We start from the raw sequence: 22,206 nt of genomic DNA, 5'->3' as shown, positions 1-22,206 counted from the left end.
TTTTTTTATCTCCTTATTAAGGAGACATTTATTTCTTCCTGCTTATTTAAATGTTAGTCACAGAATTTTAAAACTGGAAGTGACATTAGAGATCATGTATCTGGTCTGCCACCTCCATTTTACAGAGTGATAACTGAAGCTGGAGACATTAACTCACCTGCACTAGGGCACCCACTAGTGAATTATACTCCAGGACAGGAAGGTAGGATTAGCAGGTGACTCTCCAGTGCTTGTCACACAGTAGGAGCTCAAAACAATTTTTTTGTGTGAATTAATGAATGAGTGAGATTAGAAGATGTGATCACTTGGAGTATATTGTAGGGAACTTCTGATCAGAGAAGTAGTTATAGTGCAGGGAGAAGCTCTCGGATGGTTTGAAGGGCAGAACACTGCTACTGAAAATGGGGAGGAAAGCAGGAGAACCTCAATGGATTTTTGATTGGCATAGAATTCCTGTTTTTAAATGGTCTTGCTACTGTAATCCTTTTTTAATAGAAATTCTTGGACAACCCAGAATTGTATGTGCCTCCCCTAGCCCCTTTTTCACTCCCATCTGCTGACATGATGCCCCAAAAGCTGACGCTGTCAGAGCTAAAGAGTCGATTTCCTAAGTGTGCTGAGCTCCAGGGCTACTGTCCAGTGACATACCAAGATGGAAAACAAAGGCAAGTACACAATAAGTGATTCATATAACAATCTTAACATTTCGTCAAAAGGTCACTATTGTTTAATTGGAAAAATGTTCCATTTATTTCTTGAGCTGCATAGGAAGAAAAATAAAACATTTTTGACATTTTATTTACACAGTACTGCATGTTAATTATACAATAGGGTTTTTTGGTTTTTTGGTCTTTCAGATATGAAGCCCTAGTGCCTGGTAACATTAAATATGCTTTAGAGTTTCGTAATCGTATATATATTTGTGAGAGTAAAGAAAAACTCCAGAAATTTTTGAGGTGAGACCATTCTAAGTCACAAATTTATTGAATATCTTCTATGTCCCATGCAACATGCTGGAAACTGGGGAGGGGAGGAGTGTGTGTGCGCGTGCGCATGAGTGAAGGTGTGATGATGAATAAGGGTTGGTCCCGGCCATCGCACAACCTGAGGTCCAGGGTAAAATAGATTTTAAGTACCTGATAATAACAGAGTGTGGTGGGGTTTAAGGAGGGAAATGCCTGGAGTTCTGGGAAAGTGTTGTCCAAAGGTCTGACTGAATTGTCTGTTGGGGTGAGGACTGGATGAGGAGTGGGACTGGCTACAAACAAACCTGGCCCAGGGGATCACCAAACTGCAAGAAATTCAGCATGGCTGGATGTGATGTGGAGAGGGAAAGGAGCAAAGCTGAGGCTGGGGGTGAAGAGCAGGGCCAAAGTATGGAAGATCAAGAAAAACTACCATGAGGCATTTGAACTTGACCCTAAGGGCAATAGGAGTACATTGACTGGTTTTAAATTAGGTCAGTGTTATCATCAAATTTGCTGTGGAGTGAGACCACCACTGGGTTGTTGATAATGGGATGGAGGTAGGAATACCAGTTATGAGGCCATTAAAGTAATCCTGTCCCAAATCACATGAAATGTCTGAGCTCACCCATGAAGAGTAGTGTGGGAAAAGCAGCAGGTTTGGGACCAAACCCTCAGAAACACCACAGGAATGTCAGAAGAAGAACTTACGAGGGAGGCTGAAAAAGAAGAACCACAAAGAGGTGAAAGGACCGGGATGGGGAGGCTCCGGAAGACGGAGAGGAGAGAGAAAGTCTCTGGGATGGCGTGGCAAACAGGTTCAAATGCTGCTCAGAGGTCACGCAGGCAAGGGCTGAAAAGCATGTGACATTTAGGTTGTAGCTGGTCATTATGTGATTTTGGCAAGAGTGGTTCAGTACAGGGAGGTAAGTGGAAGTCAACTAGAGCTCCTGGGAGTGGATGAGAGGCAAGAAATTAAGACGTTGGCTGCAGCCCAGAGGTGACAAACAGATGCCTCCAGCGGCCAGGAGGTGAAGCAGCTGAGGGAAGCAGTGGACGTGGAACAGTAGGAGTGTTGGCGGCTGCCCCCAACTGGACTGCACCTGCCCCAGCTAAAGGAGCGGCAGCTACTCATCTGCTGGACATTTTTGTTTTCCACAACAGGTTGAAACCCAATTTTTTTGTTTAATTTTTCTGATTTTTAGACACACATGACTGATCCAAATTTAAGAATAAAATACCACATGGATCAAATCATATCTGCAGATAGAATTTGTGAGATGGCTTGCAATCACTATCAAAGCTCCCTGTAGGAAGAATTTTAACTGTAAGAAGAGAAGAGACCTTAGTTGCTGGAAGGGATATAGGACTGAAGAAGTGAAGATGGTTTTTCTTTTCTTTCCTTTTTAAATGTGGGAATTATGAGCATGTTTAAATGCAGATGCATGGGAAAGATGCAACAAAGCAGGAATACCACAGGTGCGGAGGACAGGGAGAGAGAAATTGCTGTAGTAAGATGCCTGGGAAAGGGAGCGGTGGGGATCCAAAGTATGGGTGGGGACTGGTCTTCAGAGGGAGGTGCCTCCACTGTGGAAAGAGGACCGTGTGTGGTTCTGCTTGTGTTGTTCTGCTTGTGTTGAGTGAGCAGCTGAGGAAATTTCATCCTGATGGATCCTCTATGTATACTATGGCATCTGCCTGGAAGGGTGAAGGGGAGTACTTGGAAGAGTCAGAAGTTTGAGGAGAATAAAGAAAAGTTTTATATAGTTGCTGTGAAAAATAAGAAAACTGAGAACAGATGAGCAAGGCTGAGGACCCAGGTGAAATGGGTGGCCAGGAACTTCTAGGAGCCCCAGTCTTGCCACTTGTATAATTTTCTCCAGTGGAGAAAAAGAAGTAGTGAACTTTATCTTTTAACTGTCTCTTGTATATCTGCATTCCTGTATGTACGCAATGAGTATATTTTTGAGTATCCATCTAATAAACTTGTGTTCTCAGGTCACCACTGAAATACTGGGATCAGAAGCTTCCACACAAACTTCCCCCATTAAAGGAACCGATATGTCTCACTAGTCTTCCTTTGCCTGGATATCTGGAACAGGTTCCGTTACATGATTTTCTGTGAGATTAGAAGAGTACAACAATCTCTTCTTTTTAGCAATAATTTCTACTTTGATAACAATGAAATTCAAAGCAAAGTTTTCTGACTTTAATCTGCAAATTCACTCTTAACCTGTTCTGTTTATGGGTGGTTGTTAAAATAAAACGTGCGAGAATCCACTGCTTCCATAGCTAATCCCCAAATATCTGCACTAAAATGAAAAGAGAATAGATCATAAAATTATTTACATTTGACTTGGACATGTAGTTTGGTATTTATTTTTGAATTTCAATGTCTGCAAAACTTTTCCATAATTTGAAATGTGCAAATTCAGTCTCTTGAGAGGTTCAATACCTACTCAAAAGAGTTCCGTTGCAGTGCTATGAAAGCTGAACCACAAAGCCCATATTTTGCCCCAAATCCAGATGAAGCTATCTGCTCAAGTCACATTTTATTTATCCAAATATAATAATAATAATTATTATCATTATTATTTTTTTTTTTTTGGTGGCTGGCAGATATGGGGCAAATATAACACTTTTTAAAAATAGTAAAACTTATCAGTCACCAACTACTATTTTAAATCTTTTTTACAATTTTCTACAAAATAAATGCCTTAGAGAAAATTGAACTTTGTCACAAATCCTTAACCATTTTGGTTTTTTCACCTAGCCTAGAAGGTTAGCCTTAGACTGCTTTAACATCAAAATGCCAGACAAGGCTCACCCAGAGAGGAGTGTTCTCATAGAAGCCACATTTTATCAGGAGGACCTCTTTCCTCTTCTGGGCCTCAGAACCTTGACTGCTGTATTAACGGTGGTCTCTCAAATTCCTTGTCGGGTGGCCAAAGGTCCTCACAGTGGGAGGCAATCTGGCCAGTTCTGAGAATGGAAGCAGATATGGGCCAAGACTACTCCAAGCCCACTCTCCTCTTTTTTCTTTTTATACTTTTTGTTATAGGGAAAATGTCAAACATATAAAAATAGAGAGAATTGCATGATAAAGCCCACACATATACCAACCACCCAGCTGGCACTAAGCCAGTTTGTAATTTTTAGTTTTCCTTATCAAATGTGTTTTGTGTTTCTTTCCATTTGGTCGCCTAACCATCTTTATAAGCCCCGTCCTCAACCCTAGGGGGCCATTTGAGGCAAGAAATAAGCTTCTCTACCTATTCGCACTAAGAAAAGAATCCAAACTCAAATATACACATGATTTTTAAATTGTTCCCTGTCTACAGGGTATTGCGACTTCTCTAATTAAAGCAATGAATGCAGCAGGATGCTTAAAGCCCAAATTTCCCTTCTTAAGTATAAGGAGATCTGCACTACTATATATAGCATTTCATCTAAAAGGTATGTCTTTTTTTAATGATGTACCACTCGGAACTAAGTTAACATTAATTATTGTATATGTGATAAATAGGACTGTTAAACTGGATTGGTTGCTTGGTTGGAGTGTGTGTGTGTGTCGGTGTGTCTGTGTGTGTCTTGGTGGAAAATATTTTAACAAAAATATCAAAACAAAATTTCCAGTAATATAGAAGTTCTCAACAATACATGCCATAGAGAAATGTGAATATAGGCAATTATGATCTAAAATAAAATAATCCTGAAATCTTATTTGGAATTTGGGTATCTCCTCAATCATTGCTATGCAACTCAATCATATGCCCAGTTCTTTTTCTCTTGTATTTAATGACTCACTAACCTAACAGAAAACATTCACAGTTCTGTGAAATTTTCTACAGCATTTAATCCCAAAGGTTCTGAATATACAAGAAAAAAGTATAAGAAGAAGATGGAGCAGTTTATAGAGAGATGTGAACTCATAACATATCTGGGTGCCAAGATGACCAGAAAATACAAGGAACCTCAGTTTAGAGCCATTGACTTTGATCATAAATTACAGACCTTTCTCTCTCTCAGGAATATAGACCCCATTAATGGATAATTTGCTTAAGTAACTGCAACCTAAGTCTCAAGAGTTATCTCAAAGTATTAGAGGGAAATCAAGAGAAGTAGATTGAAAATCTGGTCCTCTCTGAAATACTTTTCCGTCCTGAGTGATGTACCACAGCTGCAAGACTTCCAATGGACTCAAAGGTCTGCCAGCCAGAAGGAGTGCTCTTCTGTAAGCATAAGTTTTAATACAATTTTCAAGTTTATTGCTCTTTGCCTGAACTTTGATGCTTTAATGAAATAGACATTCCGTTTAGAATTTCATTTAGAATATTTAGGTAACTTATTTCATTTAATAAATTTATTGTTTATTTTCCTTAACATTTTCTGTAGAAAAATCAGTCTCTGTTAAAGAAAATCACTCATTAAATGTTAGAAAGCTTCAAGAAACAAAGTTAACATTGATATAAGTAAAACAGGAATATTGGTTATATTTTTACATAAGGAATTGTTTGTAAACTTTGTGAATATAAGACCCTATCATTTTCCTAACAAAATGAACGGATTGTGTGATAACTGACTGACGGCCTCTTTTCTTTTTCATGTGTATTCACTGAAGCATGCTTTATACCTTATTTTGTAATTAGAAATCACCTGGAGTTTTAAGAAAGAAGTGCCTGAGCTGAGCATCAAATGCCATGTGATTCTCCCCCTCCATCCCTCTCTCCACCGGGTCTCTTTCTCTGAGTAAATCTATGTAACACAGTGCAGCAGTGAAGAATCAAGTTCCCCAGAGTAGCTTATAGCTACTCTGGACATCCCAAGTCTCTTAACAGTCACATGAAAATACAGTTAGTTACTCATAGGACTTTATTTAGATTAACTACAGACAGGGCTACCATTTCCAGGCTGTGGGCTATGTACCAGATAGTGTGCTACTGGCTTTGCATGCATTATCTCATTTATTTCTTCTATATTGCATTTATACATGTGAGAAGAACTTCTATTGTTGTGAGGTGCAGTTCCCAATAAGGCAGACACCACACAAAAATACTTGGGGGTTGTGGAAGGTTTATTTCTCCTGCCGGCTGGCGGCTGTCTCCCCAGCCAGTCTGGATAGAGTGCAGCCCCCAGCCTCATTAGGGAAAGGTTCTTATAGGCATAAACCGCATCCTGTTTGGCATACAGGCTGTTCTGCAAGGCAAGCAAGCTGGTTTACAGAAGCTGAAATATGCAGGTTATAGCAGAGCATAAAATTTTCCACAAAAAAACATCTTTAGTTTAAATGGGTCTCTGGTTCTGAGTTAAACCTAGGTAAAGAAGCTTCTTGAGTAAGGGTCTATCACACCTGGGTGTAAGGGCAGGAAATGTGGTTACTTGAGGAGGCGTCTGCTTTAGAGAGCAATTCTGTGTCTCATCTACACAGGAAAGAGCTGGCAGTCTGTGGTTTTCTTGCTAACACAGGAACAGGCTTGTGACCATAGAGCTATAGAGTGTAGAAATGCATTTAGCTGTCTTTACAACTGTGACAAAGATGGAGTCAGTCATGTTAACTTGCAACACTATCTAACCCAACATCACATAAGTAGGAGAATCCAAATTCAGACCCTGATCAACCTAACCACAGAGTCTTGCTCTTACCCTACCCACCTCCTACACGGTAAGCGCATCTTGGAAACCACTATAACGGTGTCAGTGTCCATAAGGCTTGTTATTGGCCAGAGTCCTTTGTGCGCACGTGCATGCGTGCATGTCCTCTAGAGCACAAAAATATCATGGAAGACCCTTCAGCAGATCTTCTCCTTGGAGCCTGAGAACCACCACCGCCCCAGGTCCACTAGATACATGCACTCAGCCACCTGCAATGTTTGCTTTCCCTCTGAGGGAAGCAAGCTGTTTTCTTTAGCAAGCTATGTCAAGGGGTCTGTGTCCCTAACAAGGGAGAATGGCATATCTGCAATGAGAAAGGAGAACATGTATTACTTTAAAACTTCTTATTGAAATTCCCCTTTTGTTTAGAAATTATGCTTGCATATTATTATAAATAATAGGTCAACTAGTGTCCCAAATATGACGAAAGACTATTCTGACTGGGTGTCTGGGGAGCCTTAATATCTTCCCTGAGTGAAACAATAAGAGAGTGGGTGGCCAGCCTGTGGCACTCACTGGGACTCATGGACTCCCTTCGGCCCACCCCCATCCTCCAGCTGCTGCCCAGCCATGACGGCTTCAGGAAGACTGAGGCAGTGCACCTCTGAGGGTGGGGGAAGCTCTTCAACCAGCCTCTGCCTCTACGTGTCATTTCCACTGCAACCCAAAGAATGGATTAACTTCACCCGGGAGGAGAGGTCGTGCCCATTTGACAAATCCTAAGACAAAAAGTAATATATCTACAGTAAACGAAAGGTGGAAAGTAGGGAAAGGAATTTTGGAGCCCTTCCTTCCCTTCCTTTCTTTTTTTTTTTAACAGTTTCACTCAGATCCCTTGAGTAGATATACTATATTTGACCACTCCTATTGCTGGACTGTGGAGTGTTGCTATATGTAAAAATGATGTAAAATGTTATACATATATATGATATTTAGCCTGATATTAATTCTGGGAAATAAAATTGTTCGGTTAAAGGGCATGCATATTCTTAAATGAATATTCACAATTCATATTATCAATCTAACTTTCCAAAATAGTTAGAGCAATTTATACTGCTTCCAAGAGTGCCCAAGAGCACCAATTTTATTACTTCTTTACTGTCATTTAGCATTATCTTTTCAGTCTTTGTTTAATAGGTGAAAAGCAGAAATTTCTTGCTTTAATCAAGATTAATAGTGAGGTTGACATTATTGCATATGTTGATCACCAATTACATTTTTTCTTTTGTGAATTATTTCTCCATGTCCTTTTACCCTCTGACTCACTGGACATTTTTTATTTGTTTTGCATGAGTTCTTTATGTAATATAGACATCAACCCTTTGTATTTGCAATAAATAAATCCTACTTTTTAGGTACCAAAGTAAAACCTGTTTATCATTCCTTTATAATTTGAATAGTCTTCAAAGCTCTGGAAATTCTTCCATCTTCAGAGATTTAATATTCTATGCCATTTTATTCTACTTTTTGTGATTTTAAAAAAATACTTTTAATTATTTAAGCCATATAGAATTCAGTTCAGGATATGATGTGAACTGTGGTTTTAAATTCTTCCAAACTCACAGTAATAAATACTATAGTTTTTAAACGTTTTCAATTCTATTATATATTTTTCATTTTATTTACAATTCATTTGAGAGTCTATTGAATTCAATGCATTTATAAAAATTTCATAATAAGTTCAGTGGTGAAAGGGAGGGAGTTCAAGAACAGAGAAGGAAGGAGAGATATATTTTACATAAGAATGCTTCTGTCTAGTTGTGAGTGATAGTTTGTTTTATCTTTTTTTGCTTTGTTCTTGCTTTTACAAATGAGAACTTGCATAAAGGTATATCTACAAAGCCTGAGAGTCCTGTGAAAATTGGCTATACAAATTGGGTCATTCTTGTATATCCAAACTAATTCAGAGTGGAAGGGCGAGGGGGAAAAAGCACTCAGGGCACACAACACTCACTCCAAGAATTTCCTGCAAGCCCAGCTGCTGAGACAGCCTGTTATAACTCTAAGACCAGTTTTATCTAGTAGCTACTGAAATAAACTGCTGTGACTCTAAGAATAGTTTTACCTACTGCCATCACTCACCAATCAGAGCTTGCCAACTCCCCAAAACTTCACTAGTGCCAATGAGCTTTCTTTCAAAACAATATATAGCATTTCTTTCTCTAATAAAACACCCAACCCTTTCTTTGTTCTTTGGATACAGCAGAGACCACCCTGGTGTGTGTTTATACCCTGAATTTCAATTCTGTGATTCCCAAAATGTTTTGTTTAGAAATTCATCTCTATATTTTATTTGACTTTGACAGAAGAATTCTTAGAGGGAGTGACATCGGAATTAAGTGGACCTTTCAGAATCAAGGCAGGTAAACTTAGAGAAATAAATCAAAATTGGGATTTTAAACAGGGGATAAAAGGCATTTCAAGAATTAATTAGTGAGCATAGGTATTCACCAGACCTGCATGCCAGGCATGTTGAGGGCTGCTTAGTATATACAAGCATGTGTATATTTACAAGAACACTACCAGTCTAAGGTAGGAGATAAAAAATATAAGCAGATACATACCACCCCTAGGTAGTGCAGAAGATATGGGACCTGGAAACTGAAGCACTACTGAATTAGTGCTATAAAATCCCTATAAAGATGCCCTATTGTCATTGAACATTGGCAATTACCTTTCTGTTCCCCTGAAATTCCTTTAAGTCATATGATCCTTGGACTAAGTTTTGCTTTGGGTTGAATGTCTCCCCCAAACTTAATCCCACTGTAATTGATGAGGGTGGGAAGTCCTATTATGGTAATTAAAAGGTGGGGCCTTGAAGAAGTGATTAGATTGTAAGGACCATGCCCTAGGTCTTGAGCATGGTTCTGAGGGCTTTAAAAGGAAAGTACATAAGAGTCTCTCTCTCTCTCTGCTCTGCCATTCTTGCCATGTGACACCCTGAGAGTCACCTCACCAGATGTGTTCCCCAGATTGTGGACTTCCCGGCCTCTGAAACTGTAAGCAATATTCTTTCTTTATAAGTTATCTAGTTTCAGGTATTTTGTTATAAGCAACAGAAATGAACTAATAACAGAAAATTGGTACCAGAGAAGTGGGGTGTTGCTTACAACAAATACTTGAAAATGTAGAAGCAGCTTTGGAACTGGGTGTTGAGTAAAGACTGGAAGAATTTGAAGGAGCAAGCTGAAAAAAGCCTAGCTGCTGGTGGGAGTTTAGAAAACAAGAAAACCAGGGAAAGTTTGGAACTTCTTAGGGACCTGTTAAATGGTGTTGAGCAGGATGCTGATAGATGTATGGACAGTAAAGGCCATTCTGAGAAGATCTCAGACACAAATAAGAAGACTTTTGGATACTGTGGCAAAGATCACTCTTGCTATGAACTGGCAAGGAACTTGGCTGCATTCTGTTCATGCCCAAAAGTTTTACAGAATGTAGAACTTCAAGGTGCTCACCCAGGGTATTTGGTGGAAGAAATTTCTAAGCAGCAAAACATTAAGGAAGCTTTATGGCTACTTGCAACAGCCTATGCTGAGTTATGGCAGAAAGGGCATGATGTAAACCTGGAATGTATAATTAAAAGGGAAGCAGGGCATAAAGATTTGGAAATTTTGCAGCCTGGCCTTGTGGTAGAGAAGCAAAGAGCGTTTTCAGGAGAAAAATGCAATGGTGCAGCCCAGCCACCGTTTGCTAAGCTGATTAGTACAAAGGAAAAGGATTATTAAGAGAAGGGGGGAAAGGCCCTGAGAGCATTGCAGAAGTCTCTGGGGCCAACCTTTCCATCACAAGCCCAGAGGCCTAGGGAAACAGAATGGTCTCCAGGAACAGGCATGAGGTGCCATTCACGGTCTCACTGTCCAGGGCCACCTTGGGAAGCTGTTTCCTGCGCCAGAACCCGAGCTGCTTGGTTGCTCCAGCCTGTACTAAATTGGCCCCAGGTGTGGCTGGACCCACAGCTTTGGAAAATACAAGCCGGAAGGCTTTGCAGCATCCACATGATGTCAGGCCTGCAGGCTCACAGAATGCCAGAGCTGTGGAGGCTTGGGAGCCTCCACCCCAATTTCAAAGGATGTGTGGAAATGCCTAGGGACCAAAGAAGAGATCTGTTGCAGGGCAGAGTCACCACAGACAGCCTTCACTAGAGCAAAGCAAGCAGACATGTGGGGTCAAAGCTGCAGAAGAAAACCCCCAGCAGTGCCATGTCTAGTGGAGCCCCGAGACTGGGAACATCATGGAGACTCCAGAACTGTAAATATACCAGCATGCATTGCCAGCCTGTGAGAATGGAAGCATGGTCTCATTCCAGGAAAGCCATGGAAGGAGAGCTGCCCAAGGACTTAGGGAACCAACCCCCACCCCAGAGAATATGGAACATGGACTCGAGGTACATGATTCTTTAGCTTTAATATCTGCTGCCTACCCTACAGGGTTTTGGTCTTGCTGAGGACCTGTTATCCCTTTCTTTCGGCATATTTCTCCCTTTTGGAACGGGAATATGTACCTGTATTAGTCCATTTTGTGTTGCTATAACAGAATACCTGAGACTGGGTAATTTATAAAGAACAGAGGTTTATTTGGTGTATGATTCTGGGACAGCTGCATCTGGCAAGAGCCTCAGGCTGCTTCTCATAGCAGAAAGCGGCAGACAGCTGGAGGGGACAAGCAGATCACATGGTGAGAGGAAGCAAGAGGGAGAGAAGGGAGGTGCCAGGGTCTTTTAAACAACCAGCTCTCACTGGAACTAATAGAGTGAGAACTCACTCAGGCCCCACCTCCCCCATGGAGAGCATTAATCCATTCATGAGGGATCTGCCCCCATGACTCAAACGGGTCACAACGCTGCTACATTGGGGATGAGATTTCCACATGAGTTTTGGCAGGGGCAACATGTCTAATCTCTATCAGTACCCTATGTTTGTACCACCGTTGTGCCTTAGAAATAAATAATTTGTTTTGATTTCACAGATGAAAACTTGAGAGTTTGAACTTTTGAGTTGAAACAAGTTAAGACTTGGGGATGAAATGAATGTATTTGTATGTGAAAAGGACATGAGTTTTGGGGGGCCAGGGTTGTAATGCCTTAAATTGAATGTGTCCTCAAAACTTAACCCCCACTGTAACTGTTGAAGGTGGGAAATCCTATTATGGAAATTGAAAAGTGAGGCTTTGAAGAGATGATTAGATTGTAAAGACCATGCCGTAGGTCATGGGCATGGTTTTGAGGCCTTTAAAAGGAGAGCACGTAAGAGTCTCTCTCTCTCTCTCTCTCACACTCTGCTCTGCCATTCTTGCCATGTGACACCCTGCATTGCTGCAGAGTCACCTCACTAGATGTGTTTCCTGGACTGTGGACTTCCCAGCCTCCAAAACTGTAAGCAATAAATTTTGTTTCCTTTATAAATTACACAGTTTCAGGTATTTTGTCATGAGCAACAGAAGCGAACTAATACAAGTTTCTCCCAGCTATAGTTATAAGCCAACCATCCCAGGCTGCACAAGTGTTTTTCATGCCCTTCATCATGAGAAAGGACTTCCACCAACCTTTAACTGCTAGCTCATCGTGACACTCCCCTACTTCCAGTCTTCTGCTGAGTTCTCAACTGACCCAATCCTCCAGAATCCAGTAGACTCTGTTGATGACATCCCTGAGTCCTTGCAGCCTCCCAGAGCCAAAGGAAGAAAGGTGAAGCCTGGATTTGCAGGGGAAAGAGAAGAAATTTTGATTGCCCTTTTATCTGTATTCACTCTGTAAGTGATCTTACTCATAATAACTTATAATCTATGCTCTGGTCTGGTAACTCCACTATTAATATCTCAAGTTCTTTTCTCACCTCTGAACTCCAGGCTCTTCCCTATGACTGCATGCCGTATGTTTTTACATGGTTAGCTAGCTGACATCTCAAATTTATTATGTCCACCCCATATTTGTCGTCCAACCCAGTCTCTCTCCTCCAGTCTTCCTGCAGATCAGTTCATGATAACACTGTACACTCAGTTGATTTAGCCCCAGTTGATTGCATTCTTGCCCTCACTCCCCACATCCACTCTCTTGACATTATGTCCTGGCAGAAAGACCCATCCCCCAAATATGCCTTGAATATGGACCTTTCACACATTTTGCACTGTTTTCACCCTAGTCTTCATGCCTCTACTCATGTCCTTCTAGAATCTACCCTTCATCTAGCAACTGGAGTAATCTTTAAATACATAAATCACAGGTTTCATTGGTCCTTTAAAAATAATCTTCCAATGGCCTCCTGTTTAAGTTAAAATAGAATCCAAACTCCTTTCTCTTGGCATAAAAATCTTACATGATCTAGCCCTTCCTACCTTCTCAACCTCTTCTCCACCCTTTTCCTTTTCTTCCTTGTTTTGGATTGACTAATACATTTTTAATTCCATTATCTCTTCTACAGTTTTTGAAGTTATGCACTCTATTTCTATCCTTTGAGCAGCTATCCCTACTCTTTTAACATGTCTATGTTAAGTCTGAAGGTAATCTACCCTAAGGACACTATCATACTGATAACCACCTTCACATTTTAAATGGCATTTTCATTCAATATTATAGATCTAGTCTATTTGTTTACTCTCCAAATTAGACATTATTATTTTGCATAATCAGTGTTTGTTTAGATTTCCCTCATGTTTCCTAGTTTTTTGCTCATGACTCTTTGCATCTCAGACTTTTCTCCTGGTGTTTTTTTTTGTTTGTTTGTTTTTGTTTTTTCTTCCTATAGTAGGGATTTGTTGGTGGTTAACACTTCCAAGTTTTGGGGGGGAGGTTTTGTCCAAAATTTTCCTGATATTGTCCTTGTTTTTCATGATAATTTTATGCTATAAAAAAATTCTAGGTGAATTTTGAAAATATCATTCCACTGACCAGCTTCCACTATTGCTGTTGAGAAGTCGGCTGTCAGCTTAATTGATTTTCTTTTATAGGTAATTAATATTTTCTTTCTGTGTTTTTTTCAGATCTTCTCTTTATCTTGATGTTCTGCAGTTTGACTACAGTGTACATAGGTGTAAATTTCTTTTTTGTTTAGCCTTTTTGGAATTTGTTGTGCTTCCCAAATCTGTAGATTTGTGTTTTGCACTAATTTTGGAAAATTCTCACCATTGTCTTTAAATATTTTATTTCTCCCATTCTTGTTAGTCTTTTCATCTGGAATTCTAATTAGTTTATGTAATAAATTATTCTCATTCTGTTCTTCATGCCTGTTGATCTCTTTTCCATAATTTTACATCTTTATTCTAGACCAACTTTCTAGGCAATTTCTTCAGATCTGTCTTCTAGACCACAAATTCTCTCTTCAGCTATTTAACCTGTCCATGGAGTTTTGTGTGTGTGGGGGGGTATAGGTTTTATTTAAAAGTTATCCACTTAGTTTTAAATTTAATGGGTTACATTTTAATTTCTAGAAAGTTTTTGCGGGGAGATGTTCTTTTAAAAATTCTGACTGGTCACAAATTTTTAGATGACACTTGCTCCCTAACCTGGAACCAAGGCCAGGATAGATGCATTTTCCTGCTATCTCTCTCTAGGAGATAGACCTCTATTCTTTTCTAGCTCACCCTTTCATGGAGATTGTAGTCTTTTTGAGGGGCCTGACTTGTGTGAGAGGGTCTCTGCTCCAACTCCTTAACTCACATACTCATATACCAAAGGCTTTGTCTCCTAGTCCCAGTGTACCCATTAAAACTTAAGCCTCTAGGTTCTGGTTTCAATAAATGCTTCTACAATTTTCACAGTGCCAAAGCTAGCTTACTATTCCAATTTCAAGTCTTTCTACTTTGTGATCCCTAGAATTTCCTTTAAGCTCGGTTATGCATTTAATGTTGTCATTTCTAGCTGTCTTACAGTGGGAGGGGTTTTCACAATATTATTTCCCCATATTGTCAGAACCCAGACACTCTTTTCAGCTAGGCTTGCCAGATAGAACATAGTTCTATCTGAATTGAATTTTAATTTCAGATAATCAGATGATTTTTTTTTTTTTAGTATAAGAATGCCCAATGTTATATTATCATTGTTTCTGAAATTCAGATTTTACTGGGTGGCCTATGTTCTCATTTGCAAAATCTGGCAACCCTACCTCATTGTCCATCTCATTCACTGTGCTCCAGCCACACAGGCCTTTCCTCAAATGCATCAAGGTCATTCCCAGTCTCAAAGCCTTTATGTTTGCTTTTCCCTTGCCTAGAACATTCTTACTCCAGATCTTCACACAGTTGTTTCCATATCATTTAAACCTCAACTCAAATGTCACCCTATCCTGATTTCACTTATCCTATCAGTGTCCAGCATCATTCTTTATAAATTTATCACTTTCTGAAATCATATTATTTATTTGTCTTTTAGTCCTGTCTCCCCTTAGTAGAATGTAAGTTTCATGAGGGCAAGTATCTTGTTAGTTGCTGTATCCCTGGCACCTGACACCATGCCTGGCACTTAGTAGGCACTCAATAAATATTTTTTAGATTAATGAATGGCACCTCAAACCATGCTCTGCAAGATTTAAAGTTAAAAAGACCTGGTGGGGGTAGGCCATTTGGCCTTAACAACAATAACAAAAAAATTCAAGAAAAGACAATATGGATCCTAAGCAAAATTGCCTTGAAGAAAGGACTAGTCTCTGCTGTGGGTGGCTGATGCTGGAAGATCCTCTGTATCTTGTTATTGTTGCATCCTCCCCTCACAGAGTTTGTGCTCTAATGAGCAATGACTGAATGAGGGAGTGGGAGTACCTGGCATAACTTGACACTAAGTTGTCTTCAGCTGTTGAGGGTCTGTGTAGGACCAGGGTTTTTATTGCAACCCTTGTGGCAGCAAGGAACAATGGGTCAGCCAAGTCCTAGGACTGACCTTTCTTCCTGCTGGCATACAGAAGTCAGGCAGAGCTCCCCTCTCATCCCTCTTGGACCTCACAAAGCCAGGGGATTTGGAGGCAATTCAGGGTGAAAGGGAAACCTCAGAGAAGGGGCATGTGTGGCTTGAGCTAGCTGTAATAAAATCTAGTAAAAAATTTAAGGGCCAGGTTGATAATTATACCTACAGTTTCTAAATCATGGAGGCTATAGGTGGCATGTTGTGGGGATCTGGAAGAGGGAGAGAAGAAATAAATTATAAGCAATTAGGTATTGGTGAAGCATAAATTGAGAGAGAGAGAGAATGCTAAAATAAATACTTGGAAGTAGGTGGGGAGCAAATTTGGGTGGGGTTTATAGACCATATTAAGAAGCGTGGACTTTATCTAGAGGGTACCTGGGAGCCACCATGGATTCTAAGCAGGGGAGTGACTCTCTTCTCCAAAAGAAAGTGAGCTGAAACATTGGGTACCAATCAAGCTTAATAAAGGAAAGGAATCTGCTGGGCTGCACTCAAAATGGAGGGCAGCACCAGCAGTGGGGGTGGGAGAGCTTATATAGACTGTAGGGAAGGCTGACATAATCAGGAAAGGGTTTGGTGCTGGTGTGGAAGATAAGGCTGGTGGATGCAATCAGGTGGAAGGTTGCACCCATGCGCTGGCGGCTATTTTGTGCTTATTGTGTGCAAAATGGTGCTGGTCACGTCCAAGATCCATCATTCCCACCTTTTAAGTATAAGGAGAAGGGGAAAGGGGTGAAGGTCTCATTCTTCTGAAGCTACTTCCTGCTGGAGATGGGCAAAGATATGAAAAAATAAAAGATTTATGTTGGCAGGTAAAACAATTAAGTGGTGGGGTATTGGTTTCATGTGGGGAGGCTGTATTCTACCAAGGGATGGTTGCTGATTCTGAGAGGCTGATATCCTCCTCCGATGAAGAATCTAGTGACCTTTTGATTGGTGAAGGCCTGCATACATTCCTGTAAGAAACTAAAGAAACACCGAAAGAGGCAGGGACCAAGAAGAAGGACAAAACCCATCATGGTTAGGGGTCCAATGTGTCTTGTCCTGAAGTACTCCCCCATCGCAATAGCCTTGGTTAGTGGTTTGGATGAAGCAGAAATGTTTTTATCCGGGGAGGACAGGCACTAGACTCCAGCAGAATCCCCTTTGGAAAGAGCTATGCAGTAGTTTTTACCCCTGTAAGAACACGAAGCGGCAGTTGTCTGGTCATAGCATGTTGTGGGAACATAAGTCAGGGATGTGAATGTGTCCTGTAGGGTTCCCCCAAAGATTCTAGGTGGCAGACCCAGGAGGTTGCAAAGTGTCCTTCCACCCACCAAGACCTTGGTTATACATTGTGAACAGGGTGTGGCATATGTCTCTGTTAGGAAAAGAAGCAAGAGGAAGAGAGAAGGTAAGCGTTCAGGGGCTGAGAGGTTGAGAGGGTACATAGTAGGAAAAAGGAGTAGAGGGTAACCTTGTCAGGGGTGTAATTGCAGAGGGCGCCTTGCCAGGCTAGTTCAGTCACCCACTCAAGGATGTCTTCAACACTGGAGGTGGCGGGTCGGGACCAGTCTTGGAGCAGCTCCTGTGTGAAGGACATGGAGTGGGCCTGCAAGACTGAGAGGATAATCGCCAGGGAAAAGATCATCCTTCTTCTGTGATTGGGGAAAGAGTGGAGGTCCTGGAGATTTTCAATTTTGTGGGTCCTAAAATGGACAAAGTGTAAGGAGATATTGGGTGGGGGGTTGAGCAAAGGGACCCCTCTGGCTTGGTGTTAACAGATTAACAGATTCTTTGGGTAAAGTCTCAGGTGCTAGTTTTATCAATGATAAGTGATACCAAGGGGCCTTTCTTAGTACCTTTACTGCCATGGGGGTGGTGAGAAGTGCTGTATAAGGCCCTTCCCAACATGGTGAGAGGGGCTTTGGGATTCGGGTATTAATATACACTTACTGTCCCAGGCTCAGTTTAAAGGCTGAGGGGTGGTGGGGAAAGGAAGAGATAATAGAAGGTTGGCCTGTTTCCTAAGAAGATCCCTAATGAGCGAAAGAGTAGGGAGATACTGGCCTAAAGGCGATAAGCTGGAAGGAAGAGGTGTGAGAGTGAAGGGTCTACTATACATAAGTTCAAAGGGACTGAGACCAGTGGGTTTGCGGGGCGCAGCTTGCAAGCGAGTGAGTGCTAGAGGGAGAAGTTGGGTCCAAGGGAGGTGAAGTTCCATGGACAGCTCGGTGAAGGGTGTTTTTATGAGGTGATTGGCTTTTTCTACTTTGCCTAATGACTGAGGCCGATTGGTTTTTTCTACTTTGCCTAATGACTGAGGCCGGTGTAGGTTAGGTCACGTGATAGGGTGTGGGGAAATGTGTGGAAAGGGATTGAGAAAGAGGTCTAAAGCTTTCATGCAATTATGTTCTAAGTGTCATGAGTGTTTTAGGATGAGAATGGCTGGATTTAGGGATTCATCTCCTTTGGACCCAACTTCTCCCTCTAGCACTCATTCGCTTACAAGCTGCACCCTGCAAACCCACTGGCCTCAGTCCCTTCGAACTTATGTATAGTAGACCCTTCACTCTCATACCTCTCCCTTCCAGCTCATCACCTTTGGACCAGTATCTCCCTACTCTTTTGCTCATTAGGTTTGAAGGAAAAGTGGGAATTGTCAATGAAAGTAAGGTGAGTAAGTTGTAGGTGGAAAGGGGAAAGAATTGATTTGGCCTTATGGCTGAGAAGGTCTTGACTGTTTGTCCAAAAGTTAGTTTTGAGCTTTCTTGTGTTAAAAGGGCAGCTGCCGCCAAGGCCTGTAGACAGGGGCCCCATCCCCGGGCTGTGGTGTCGAGTTGTTTAGAGAGGTATGTAACCAGGGAGAAAATATCTCCTGCCTCTTGTCCCAAAACCCCGACCACTAATCCTTGGGTTTTGGTGACATATAGGATAAAAGGATGAGATAGGTTTGGGAGGGATAGAACTGGGGCTGTGAGGAGAGTGGCTTTTAATCACTGGAAGGGAAAATGAATGGGCTTTGTGGGATCTAAAGGGATGGCAGGATCCCCTTTGGCTGCCTCATAAAGTGATTTTGCTAGCATGCCAAAGTTAGGAATCCATAGGCAAAGATACCCTGCAAGCCCCAAGAAAGAAAGAATTTCACCCTTTGTTGTAGGAGTAGGGAGTTCAGAGAAATTAAATTCTTACAATCCACCATTATTTCTCTGGTGTTGGGGTGGTGAGGTGGACTCCCAAATAGGTAACTGAAGGAGAAGAAATTTGAGCCTTGCTGGGTGACATTCAATATCCCCTGGAGGCCAGGAAATTAAGGAGAGCAACAGTGTGGGCCTGTGAATCCTCATAGGAAGGGCTACAGAGGAGGAGGTCATTCACATATTGTATTAAAGTGCTAGAGATTGGAGGAAGTTCAGATAAGTCTTGAGCTAAGGCCTAGCCGAAGAAGTGGGGGCTATCCTGAAAACCCTGAGGTAGTACTGTCCAGGTGAGTTGTTGGGAACAATGCGTATCAGGATCAGTCCAAGTGAAGGTGAACAGGTTTTGATAGGAAGGGTGTAAGGGGATAGAAAAAAGGCATCTTTGAGGTCAAGTACAGAGAAGAAATGGATTGTTGTTGGGATTGTGGATACAAGAGTATAGGGGTTAGAAATGATTGGGGTTATGGGTAAAACATCTGCATTAATGGCCCTGAGGTCTTGACCTAAATGGTATGAGCCATTAAGCTTTATAACCGGGAGGATGGGTATATTAAAAGGCGAGTGGGCGGGTCATAAGAGATGAGAAGAAAGGAGTTTATGTATGACAGGTCTTAAGCCTATTAGGTGTTTGTTAGTGATGGGGTTTTGTGGGACATTAGGGAACAAAGAGGGGCTCCACAACTTAACAAGGATAGTGGAATGGTGCATAGCAATGGAGGGAAAAGTGTCTCCTACTATGGAATTAACCTTGTCCGACGGGAAGGGGAAGGTGGAAGCCTCAGGGGCCAGGTCTGGGGTGGCCTGTAACAGGAGTATTGTAGCTGGAGTTAGAGTGTTTAGGGAAAGAGTCGCTTTGAATTTGGAAAGAATGTCCCATCCCAGTAAGGGGGTCAGGCATTGAGGCATTATTAAAAATTTGTGTGTGAATTGGGTGTGATGTAGGGTGTAGGAAATGGGTTGAGTGATCCATGGGTGGTATTCTGATCGCATGACTCCTACTATTGTGATAGAGGATGGGGTTGTTGGTCCTGCATATTTAGGAAAGGTAGAGTAAATGGCCCCTATATCAATGACAAAAGAGATCGGCTTACTTGCTATGAGGCAAGTTACCATGGGCTCACAGGTGGTGATCTCCATGGGGGCCTCAGGCCCTGGGCATCATCAGTCCTCCTCTTGGGCAAAGCTGAGAAGCTCCAGTAGGGATGGCCATAGAGCTAAAGGTTGTGGGTTAGGGACTGGGCCACTTCCTCTCTGACGAGTGGCACAGTCAACTCTCCAGTGACCTGGCTGTTTTCAGTGAGGACAGGGCCCAGCAGGAAGCCTGGGGTTAGGACAGGCCCATGCCCAGTGGCCCAGTTGACTGCATTTGAAGCAGTTTCTGGGTGGCGTGCCTCTTGAGGCAGCTGGCTTTGGGGTATGTGAGCCACGGATGGCATTAGCCAGGAGTTGGTATTTGGCCTGATCTCTTTTGTATCAATCCTTCTCCTCTTCCTCCCTATTGTTAAAAACCTTGAAAGCTGCACTGAGGAGGTCTCTTTGGGTCATATTTGGATGATCCTCAAGTTTTTTTAGTTTTTTTTAATATCAGGGGCTGATTGGGTAATGAAATGAGAGTGCAAGAGGGCCATGCCTGCAGGGGAGTTTGAATCTATACGTGTGTATTTATGTAGGGCCTCAGAGAGGCGGGTTAGGAACTCGCTGGGATTTTCAGTGGATCTCTATGTGATTTTTTTAAGCTTGTCATAATTGACTGACTTGTGAGTAGCCTTTTGGAGGCAGTAAATCAAGTGTGTGATTATGTTATCCTGGAGATGCTGATCCCTGTGACCAGCCTGGTAGTCCCAATTTGGGTCTGTGCAAGGGACAGCAATGGCTCCCACTGGCCATCTGTTATTTTGAGCATATACCTCATCTGCCTGTTGTTGGGCCATTATCCAGACCTGCTCGCTGTCCTCAGGGGACAAAGTAGTAGTGAGAATCATAAAAATAGCATGCCAGGTGAGATCATAAGACTGGGTGAGATATGTGAATTCCTTAAGATATAAGTCCAGGTCGGACTGGAAAGATCCCAGTCATTTTTCGACTTGGGAGAGATCGGAAAGAGAAACGGGGATATGGACCCGGACAATTCCCTCTGTCCCAGCCACTTCACGGAGGGGATATAAAGGAGCCGGAGCTGAGGTGGGGTTGTTACCTGACAAAGGAGAAGTTGAGGGGTTATGTGGCTGAGGATGAGTGTCTTGAGGCCAGGTAGGAGGAAGAGAGGGAAAAGGTGAAGGGGCTGGTGGTGGATGTGGAGCATAAGGAGGTGGTCGGGGAGCAGAGTGGTCTGACAGATCAAAAGATTGATCCGAGTCTGGAAGGGGAGGTCGGGCATGAGCTAGGAGAATTTGAGATGTAGGACAGTTTTGACAGAGAGAAGGACACAATCAAAGATAGAAGGCAGCTTGAACATAAGGAATCTCTCCGACTTTGCCATTTTGGTGACAAAAGTTGTCTAAATCTCTAAGAGTATCTAAATCGAGAGTGCCATCTTCTGGCCACTGGGATCCATTGTCTAGTTTGTATTTAGGCCAAACCTGATTGTAGTAGAAAATGAGGCATTCCGGTTTTAATGTCTCCTTGTCCAGGAGACAGCCCAAGGGCATAGAGAGTGGAGGTTCGGATTGTAAGGATCCCATGTGAAGGGTGAAAAAGGAAATGGGCAGTCCTAGTAGAAGAAGAGTGCCAACAAGGAGTGTCCTCGTTGTTATTCACCTTCTTTTGCAATTGCAGTAGTGAGAGGTGCCACCAGCCAGCTAGCAGACCGTCCTCCAATAGCTGGGGGCCACCTCAGCCAGACACCTGGGCCTCAGAGCGAGTACAAAGTAGTCGTAGAGAGTAGTCAGGGGAATCCATAGAAGTAGAACAGACCCACTGACTCACCCTGAATTGAGGCCAGTGTTGGATGCGTTGGTCTGAAACAGCAAAGGGAAAGAGTCCCAGAGGCACCCAGTTCGGCAGGTCCAGGGAAGGCAGCCAGGAGGGCCAATCAACCCAAGAGAGGGGATTATCCAGAGGTCCCGGCCAGGACCCTTCCCGGGTTTCAGCACCAAAATGAAAGAAAGTGAGCCAGAAGGCCGGGTACCAATCAAGCTTGATTAAAGGAAAGGGATCTGCTGGGCTGCACTCAAAATGGAGGGCAGCACCAGGTGTTGAGGTTGAGGAACTTATATAGACGGTAGGGAAGGCTGACATTGACATAGTCAGGTAGGGGTTTCATGCTGGTGTGGAAGATAAGGCTGGTGGATGCAATCAGGTGGAAGGTTGCACCCATTCGCTGGTGGCTATTTTGTGCTTATTGTGTGCAAAATGGTGCTGGTCACGTCCAAGATCCATCATTCTCTGGATCTGATTTGTACTTGGAGATAATTCCTGTACACCTCATATTGGAGGGAACAACATTGCCAAGACTAGTTAGAAACCCTTAACAGTCTATTGAAGAAAGATGATGAAAATCTGAATAATAATAGTGATAATT

The 22,206-nt window shown here is 42.2% G+C and overlaps 1 protein-coding gene across 1 annotated transcript in view; it reads left to right on the top strand.

The window, feature by feature from the left end:
* Positions 1-5,019, top strand: part of AK9 (adenylate kinase 9) — a 144,099-nt gene extending 139,080 nt beyond the window's left edge. Inside the window, exons 38-42 of the mRNA XM_063096676.1 lie at positions 496-665; positions 858-956; positions 2,964-3,066; positions 4,307-4,421; positions 4,817-5,019. Of these exons, the coding sequence (XP_062952746.1) occupies positions 496-665; positions 858-956; positions 2,964-3,066; positions 4,307-4,421; positions 4,817-5,019 (690 nt within the window). The remainder of the gene's footprint in view (positions 1-495; positions 666-857; positions 957-2,963; positions 3,067-4,306; positions 4,422-4,816) is intronic.
* The last annotated feature ends 17,187 nt before the right edge of the window (positions 5,020-22,206 follow it).

Source organism: Cynocephalus volans, chromosome 5, assembly GCF_027409185.1.
Source record: "Cynocephalus volans isolate mCynVol1 chromosome 5, mCynVol1.pri, whole genome shotgun sequence".
NCBI classification, from domain to species: Eukaryota; Metazoa; Chordata; class Mammalia; order Dermoptera; family Cynocephalidae; genus Cynocephalus; species Cynocephalus volans.
This window is presented reverse-complemented; position numbering and strand designations above follow the sequence as displayed.